The sequence below is a fragment of the Thermobia domestica genome, chromosome 3 (genome assembly GCF_964235325.1).
Source record: "Thermobia domestica chromosome 3, izTheDome1.hap1.1, whole genome shotgun sequence".
NCBI lineage: Eukaryota > Metazoa > Arthropoda > Insecta > Zygentoma > Lepismatidae > Thermobia > Thermobia domestica.
In genome coordinates, this window is record NC_137456.1 from 87,295,188 (window position 1) to 87,304,662 (window position 9,475).

Here is a 9,475-nt window from a genome sequence, read left to right on the forward strand (position 1 = left end):
AAATGTTGCGAAGTTGTAAGGCAGGACCCGCCACGTGGGTGTGGAAAGGGAAAGTTGTTCTGTCCTCTGAAATTTCGTGCAAAATTCGTCACATCCGTGTTCATCAGACAGTAAAAACAGATCCCGGCGACTCTGTATGTGAAACTGAAATAAAATCTGTTTTACGTCCCACGGGTATGCCAGCTAGGCTAAAGGAGACTTTGAGAAATGAATGAAATAGTGGAATGGACAAAGTGTGAGGAAACTTGAGAACTCCAAGAAAACCCACGCACACGGTGTTTGTCCACCACAGTTTACTTGGCGCGGGCTGGGATCGAACTCAGGACCCCATGCACCAGAGGTGAACGCTCTACCACTGATCGGTATTTGAAATTGAGTCGTTGAGTACTAGTGTTATCCTCATGCTGTATACAAAGTGGAAAATATTGATCAATGGAGTTTTCCCAGGTTCAAGCAATTAACATCTGAACGGCATAAATGTATAAAAATTATTGCAGTTGAAAGAAGGCCAGAAGCTGAAGCATATTGTTATCAAGTTGCATATTATTATGAATGAACACGTTTGACTATAGAATATGACAAGTGGCTCAGAAACAGCACGGCGAAGGTAAAATTGTGCTAATCTTTTAAGAAAGAAACGCAGTTGTGGACGGAAACGTAAGGATTATTCTCAACATTTAACCGAAGTTAAGGATGATTGTCTTCGATGCGCGATGGACTCACTTTGGTACTGCGACTGTCACTAATAAGCAGTCTGAGGAGTGCTAATGTCATACTGAATCAGCTGAAAAGACGGTCTTAACGTTACCACGAAAATACTGGAAGCAAGAACGTAATTGTAAATGCCTTCTGACTTAAAGCATATCACATTATTGACATGGCAGTATAATCTGATCAATGAAATGGCAACCTCTACTTACGAACTGGCGTCTAAAATTGTCATTAAGAAAAAAAGCCTCTTTGTTGCAATTCCATTTAAGATAGAATTTTTGAAAGGGAACTGGATGTTGCATGCTCCTTTCAACGAAAGAAAGAAATCAAAATATTGGTAGTAGCACGCTTCAATCTTCATCTATGTTGCATGTGGATGCGGATTCCCATCCTATTCCATATGGAGTTATCCTAGACTAAGATAACATTCGTACATTTAGCTTGATACTCTAGTTTCTATCTATATTGTCATTACACCAATTACTTCAACATTATTAACGTGAAGCCATCAAATTCTTTGTATTTAGAATATAAAACTAAAAATTTTGTTTAATTTGAAAGATATAAACCAACCATTAAATAAGGAAAATAGGACATAAGATTGATACTTTCAGACTAGGATAATAAACATGTGTTCAACCCGTTGGGCAGCTTTGTTACTGATATACAACGTTGGAATTAAAAATACGTACATGGCACGTTGGCTGCATGCGTATTTTCGAAATACACTGAACTCCAGCCATAAGGCATTGTGAACGGGTTACGCTTGGCAACAATGTAGGAAAAATAAATGACGTATCGCGATCCTGTTGGTGACATCACATGACATCACATCACCTACATATAGCATAAAGTTAACGCCAGATGCTGTCGGCCCTCGTAGCCGAGTGAGTTAGCGCAACATACTGGTAAGGAAAATGGTTGTTGGCCTGGGTTCAAACCCTGCCTAAGGAAAGTTTTTATTATTTTTAAAAATTTTTGTAACACTTCTTTCGTTAAAATAAGATTAATATTCAAAAAGTGATTTAAGGATTATTTTTTAAAATTTTCATTAAACTTCTTTCATTAAAATAAGTTTGCCCTTGTACTATATAGATCCACAGCAATAGCAGTAGTAGGAGCGGGTTAGAATGCAATTCAACATTAGTTTCCGTGCGATGTTGCCAAACGTAACCCGCTTACAATGCCTTCTGACTAGGGCTGAGTTTCGAAAACATGCTAGCCGCATGCGCTGGACACAGTATTTTTTTTTTTTTTTTTTTTTTTGAAATGCCCCTTTTCAAGATTGACTTTTTAAGTAATTATTAAAATACCAATATAGCAATATGACTTTGAAGTATAACATCAAACTAAATTCACGTTAATAAGTCTAAGAATTACACAAGAAATTTACTAGGTGCGCACATAAAGAACTTTTTTTTTTTTAAAGTATTTACATTCAAATTAATTTCTTAAATTATCACCAGAGGCAAAATACTTCATCCAGTAGTTATATAGGTCATCGAAACTCTATTGATAGTCATTGATAGTAAGTGTTCGCAAAACAATGCTCTTTCCTGGCAGTCTTGAACTTGGAAAAAATCAGCAGTCGATAAGTATGGAAAATATTGTGCGTGATTTAGCACTCACAGAATGCTTAGGAAGATATTGCTCTCGACCCTGCTGTAGCCTATGCCATCCCATGACGTTGAAATGCGTCCTGACCTTGAATCATAACTCTTTCTCGTCCACTTTTGAAACAGTTACCATTTAATACAGGCTCCAGTCATAAGACCCTTTGGAACGGCGTGTCTGACGGCTGTTCTCTTATAATTTGAAGTTTATGCTTAAAAACTAATCAAAAAATCGTAGGGGGGCATTTTTTAACTTGGCTGTTTGGTTGCAGTGTTGCCATCTCCTCATTTTCCGATATTATACAATGAAATTTCCTTGCTATGTATACTCATGTCCAAAATTGTCGCATGTCTATAAATGTTGTTGTAGGAATATAATCTGATAACGAATTCGCCCGGTAATGTTAGTATGTGTATAATCGGCATGACGTGTATATATATATATATATATATATATATATATATATATATATATAATTATTTCATGTCAAAAGAGCAATAGATAAGAACAATAAAACGAAGATAACTTTTTGTTCATTTAGCAAAATTTTCTTTTACTCGTTCGAATTTTTGTATTTCTTTTCCTATGAAATTTACCACAAATATACATTTCCGGATTATACATATATCAGTATTAAAAGTACCATGCAAAATCATTATCAAATTATATTCTTACAAGAAGACAGTTACAATTATGCGATAATCATTTTGGCTGAGTGTACATGAATATTCTCTTCTAATCTGGAATTCGCGCTTCAAAACCAATAAAATAATCATGGATAAACATTTTGAGAAAGCAGAGAATATGTTTGTAGTGTTGCTATCTCTCATATCACGTTTTTACTCATCAGATGTTGCCGGGAAAATGTTCCTTGTTTTGTACTTTACCGTTCTGACCTAAAGCTCAGGCTTCAAAACTAATGAAAAAATCGAGAGTAAACATTTGGAAAACCCATGGTTTGTTTTCGGGATTACCAACCCTCATCTCACATTTTTACTTACCGGATGCTGTAGAATAAAATTTGCTTGCTTTGCACATTGATTCTTTCTCTCCTGATCTGGAATTCGTACTTTAAAACTAATATGACCATGGATAAATAGTTTTGAGAAAACTGTTAGTTTCTATGCAGAGTTCCCATCTCTTACATCACGCTTTTAACTCATACTGCCCAAAAGAATTTTCCTGGTTTTGTACTGACTGTTCTCTTCTGAATTGCAGTTTGTGCTTCAAAACTGTTCTCTTCTGAATTGCAGTTTGTGCGTCAAAACTATTGAAAACTCATTAGTAAGCATTTGGGAAACAGACGGTTTGTTTGCAGGGTTGGCACCTCTTATCTCGCATTTCTTCTTGGATGTTGCAGAATGAAAGTTCATTGTTTTGCGCATAGACACGATCTTCTGAACTGGAATTCGTGCTTCGAAACTAATGAGATTATTATGGATTAATTTTTTGAGATAACAGTAGTTTTTCAGTGTTGCCATCTTTCATGTTACTTTGTTTAGTCATCAGATGTTGCCGCGAGAGTTTTCTTTGTTTTGTAGATGGCTGTTCATATGTATAAGGGCTGTATTGTAAATGTACAATAAAACAATAAACAGATCCCAGAAATCTCTAGGAGGCATAGTTGGACAAACAATGAAGGGTTATGCAGCTGAGTGGGGATTTATCATGAAATTCTTGCTATTACCAACACGTCCAAGGAAATGCTCGGAGTATCGAATGAATATTATGAACTTCAATTACAGAACGATTTACGTGGTTCCCATGCAAGGAAGTTTGGGGAAAATGTTGAACGTATATACAACGTCATATCCATACAGTGATAGTTCAGAAACAATGACTTGACTAATGAACGCTAGTCGGAGGGATGCGCGCAGAAACTACTCAATTAGGTCACTGATGCAAACGCAGAGTACTTAAAATTCAGGGAAGAAAGATTCATCACTAGAAGGAAGCCACACCCAGCTATGATACATGAGCAGAAGCTTCCAATACTTTCAAAAACTCGGGTTATACCTACAACAGTAGTTCAGCAATGAAAGAACATTGTTAGGGAAGTAACTCGCCTAGAACAATCGATTTCCATTGCTAAAGAGAGGTCTGTCAATAGAAAATATTTTTTCATATGACTTGACATTCTACACTATCCTCAACAGTAGCGGTATGACTACTAAGCCTGTGAAATGTGCTCTGATCGAATTACGGAAGATGCTTCCGGAGATTGAGACACGTCAAGTACTTTCTTCATCTACTTCCGCTGCTGTTGTGGTCAGGGCTGGATCGACCCATCTGGAGGCCAGGGCTAGAAAACGTGTGGTTCCTGCTGACTTCACCTCATACATTTCTGTGAAAGAACAGTAGGAAAGTTAAGGGAATAGGTTTCATATCTTCGGTCGTATTTTATGATTATTGTATCTTCATGATTCTCTTTAGATAGCCAGTAGAGATTTTGATCAATGGAGGACCCTGTTCACGTGGAGGCCCGGGATTATAGCCCCCCCTAAGCCTCTCCCTTAATCCGACCCTGATTGTGATAGATGTTATGTGAGGTACGACGAACGCAAACATGATCTCTTCAGACATTTTCAGACATTTTTGCAGTTCTCATAAATCATGTAAGAAATGTACGTCAACGTGAAGATTATATATTTGATAGCTACCTAGTTCATTCCATAAAATATGCAGAGGGAAAGAAGAGGGTCTATGGGTCCGCTGCCACTTACTGCGCTCACCTCAGACTTTAAACTGCCAGTGCAGATGTCAAGGTTTTGGACATCATCTCATCAGATAATAAAAGTAATGCTACACAATGCACTAATGGAATACCTTAACATTCACACGTCACATTCACCTCACAATGTAATACTCAGTGACTTAGTTGGCAAAGATTGCCCAACTCCTGCATTAGTACTTCCAAGCACTACTACTCTACAGACTTCAATCGAAGACTTTGACAAACTCCATCGAAGAGACAGGTTTACGAATAAATCCATATATACTACACATTATGAAAACTGGTTTACAGCGCATTATAGTAATGTCAAATGATACTGATGTCCTTGTTCAACTGCTTCTTTTCCATCGAATGTTCCAAGAATGACTTGTCCAATTATTCCCATCCATACCCTGGGGACTTCGTGGCGAATTATGCGATGTCATCCTTGCGATACAAACTAACAGGTTGTAATGAGACTAGTAAGGAAGGAACAAAAGCAACAGCTCTGAGGGTTCATCCTGAGAGATTTTTGAGATGTTGGTTCCCATATACCTCTAACAGACGAGGATTTAAGCTCGCGGCGGAGTACTTGGTCCAAGTAATGAAACTAGACACAGTGTGTAAATCTTGTAATGAATTACGTGTCCACGCATATCAAACCATAAGACACTCAAATCTGTTGACACAACCACGTATTTAATCTACATTGCATGGCTACATCAAGCGTTCTTTTTACCAAATGTGTACGTGTGTATCCGCTATATGATCAATTGTACGATTGAATCCGGAAGATTTCGGATGGAATTTATAAATTGAACTCTCTCCCGATTCAAACCTCTGACGATTTGACAACGTGTGGTTGTAAACAGTGCAATACAGGAAGGTATTGATACCAGAAATTGTCAACATCCTGTGTATCCTACTGCAAGTGTCTCTTCCTGCGAAAATAAGTAGCCTTCCATATTAGTATCTATCGGCTAAAATGAAATATTAATAGTAATTTTCCCACCACTGTGTAGATTTTGTAATATGTAGTAATACGTGTAGGATTTCTAAGCTGATGTGTTACACACAAGTATCACGAAGTATAATATTACTCTTTCTTCGTGATTTTTTTTTTCTATTCTCTATCTGGAACAGATTGTTAGGTGTTACATTTATATTATTTCTTTGGGTAGATTCTGTAAGCGTCATTACAATTCAGACACTTTTACCACTACACTTTACACTTTTGTTTTCTGAAGTTTCTCAAATCCCACATAAAGAGTCTCTACAATTTAATTTGTTATAAATTTAATATAGCGTAGAGATTACTATTACATTGGTCATTATTATTAGCTTGATTTCTTAATTTAAATTACATGTAAATGTCAGAATTGTTACATTTGTTTTCCAGTCTTCAATAGTGTAAAATGTGACAGTGCCAAATTTTTCCTAGTGTAGAATTCAGATTTTGTGAACAAATACAATAAACGAAAGATTTAAGTGAGCATAAATAATTATTTTCATCTTTGTAATAAATCTTATCCTTGTTCAGCATATACTTTTCAACCGCTCAATCTTCTAAGGACATGTTAGAAAGTAGTTTCTCAAAACAGTTAATAGTTTCACAAAGAAATTACGCTACTTAACGGCAGCAATGCACAAAATATTTTTCGTGCAGCATCCGACAAGTAGAAACTGCGAGATGAGAGACTGTAACCCCGCAAACAAATTATGTTCCGCAAATGTTTACTCTCATTTTTTTCATTAGTTTTGAGACAAACTTCAGATCAGAAGAGTACAGTAAGGTACAAAACAAAGGACACTTTCCCGGCAGAATCTGATGAGTAAAAACGTGATATGAGAGATGGCAACACTGCAAACACACTCAATGCTTTCTCACAATGTTTACTCATGGTTACTTTTATTGGTTTTAAAGCGGTAATTCCAGATTTGAAGAGATTCATGAACATAAGAAAATTTCATTCTGTAATATGCGATAAGAAGGTAAAATGCGAGATAAGAGATGGCAACACTGCAACCAAACCGCCGGGTTTCAAAATGTCTACCTACTTTTTTTATTATTAGGTTTTAAGCATAAACTTCAAATTAGAAGAGAACAACCGTCAGACACGTCGTTCCTACAGGTCTTATGGCTGCAGCCTGAAGTAATTGATACGCTGGGTTCTTGATAATGCTGTATTACCATATACTGCCCGTATTATTTGTGTAAAAAATTGACCAAATTTGTAAGAAAACTATGTAGTTTATAGATAGTTCCATTTCGATGCGCGTTTTGTACAACTTTCACCTGGCGTGCCCAAATACCAACTTCATGAAACAGATTTCAGCAGATACAGAAAGTCTCTACCTTTCCAGTGTTGCTAGGCTACGGTCACTGTTAGCTATCTTGCATGTGGTTAATGCCTTTAATGTAAATAAATGAATGCAGTGTTTTAATGAGTTCTCCTAATTTGCAGTTTTTAATGGTTCTTCTTTTTCTTTCTTTATCTAGAAAGTAAACAGTGGGTAAGTTCTATAAACGGAAGCAGTCGCGGAGGGCGTAAATTCCAGAATGATAGAAGCAGTGGCCGAAGCTGGGATCAAGGCAAAGAGAAAAGTTGGGATCAGAACAAGGAGAAAAGTTGGGATCAAGGCAAGGAAAAGAGTTGGGATCAGGGTAAGGAGAAGAGTTGGGATCAAGGCAAGGAGAAGAGTTGGGGTCAAAACAAGGAGAAGAGTTGGGGCCAAAATAAGGATAAGAGCTGGAACCATGACAAGGACAGGAGCTGGGATCAAGGCAAGGACCGACGCCAGGAGCGCAGAGGAGGCAAGTCAGAGGTGAACGGTAGGAATGATTCCAATTACCATGGTGGGGCCAGAAGAGGAGGACTTGGAGGTCAGAGACCACAAGGAGCCTCGCTTCAGGTGTCAGCGCCTAACAGTGACAGGAGTTTCAACAACCAAGATTACAACAATGGTAGTCACGGTCAAAACATGAATAACAGGAACACACATTCGTATTCTCAATCCACAGAGAACATGGGATACTCAATCCCAGTTCCATCAGAGGCTGTAAAGTATTTCCAAGCAGCATGCATTCCACCACCACCTCCACCTCCTGCACCCGAGACTCAATCTCAACCCACTTATAACGTAGTTTCCACTAATTACACGTGCAGCAAAGCAAGTACAACCAACTACCAAAATCCAGGAGCCAACTTCACTTTCACGCAGTTCCAGGCATCAATACCACCACCTTTTCCTTTCAACCAGTTGGCTGCTAAGAACTAATAGGTACAAATATCACCTTGTCCTTTATCCTGAATTTTTTTTCAGCAAACTTTATTGAAGCATTTTAAAATTGCATTTTTTTCATATAATGTAAAAGATAAACCAAATCTTTTCGTTGTATCTTTGGTATTGGATACCAGAAGTGCGTTCCTGTAATTCAGTTACAATATCGATAGGATTGGTTTTGTTTATTAAAAGAAAAATATGCATGTTTCGGGGAAAGTAGGGATTGCGTAATAGTAATTTCAGGAATTACTTTAAATGTATATGCATAAAAAATAATTTAAAATCACATTCGGATTTAGTATGGTTCTGAATTTTTCTCAACTTTAGTTTCTCAGTCGTGAAAAATACGATACTGTGATAGGTGTTTAAATTTTTCTAGACTGATGTTTGTGATGATGATACATATAAACACACACAATGAACGTTTGGATATCATTTGCCACTTGTATTCTGCACTTTTCTGACAGCAGTGTTCTTTTCTTACACTCTTCCTGACAGCAGTTTCATTTTTTTTTTTGTTGCACTCTTCCTGACAGCAGTGTTTCTTTTTTTTCTTTCTATTTGGCTGATTTCTATCAAAATTATTAATTGGTTTGATTTTTTTTTTTTGTTCTAATTTATCATAGGGTGGCACAAAAAACAGGAGGAGAATTGATCACCTGAACGCTGTTTGAGTGAGGCCTGCACTGCTGTTGATACAAAATCGTTATTTATCAGTTGTTTTTGTTTTCGTATCTGTGTTACCAAGTCACGTAACAGTATTATTGTAAAATTAATGTATACAAAATGATTTAAGTAAAGAATGACTTGTATCTTTTTTAATAATAAAACGATGACATTGTAAACATTATTTCATTAAATTGCGAAATACAAAAATAAAGATCATTTTACGCAGGTGACTTCTAGCAGCTATCAATGCAACATTTGATGTAGTAGTGTTGCTAAAACAGTGGGTATATAATTTGAAAACATTGCCATAAGTCACATCCACTAAAATTGTGCAGCGCTACTTTAATTATCTATTTTCTTTCTGCCTTTGGCTAAAAAGTTCAGTGATTAGAAGGTGGAGATGATAGAAAGCATTCCCTGTATAATGTTCCCAAAAAATATTACACAATAAAAATGAGCAGAAAGACAAAATTAAGCTCGATT

At 36.8% G+C, this 9,475-nt stretch overlaps 1 protein-coding gene across 3 annotated transcripts in view; it reads left to right on the forward strand.

Annotated features, from left to right (window-relative positions):
* The window catches only part of LOC145680581 (uncharacterized), a 55,915-nt gene extending 46,747 nt beyond the window's left edge, over positions 1-9,168 (forward strand). For 2 of the 3 annotated variants that reach the window (XM_081751229.1, XM_081751230.1), the window contains exon 13: positions 7,539-9,168. In XM_081751229.1, coding sequence (XP_081607355.1) covers positions 7,539-8,317 — 779 coding nt within the window. In that variant the 3' untranslated portion in view covers positions 8,318-9,168. The remainder of the gene's footprint in view (positions 1-7,538) is intronic. The other variant, XM_081751231.1, reaches the window with a different exon arrangement.
* The last annotated feature ends 307 nt before the right edge of the window (positions 9,169-9,475 follow it).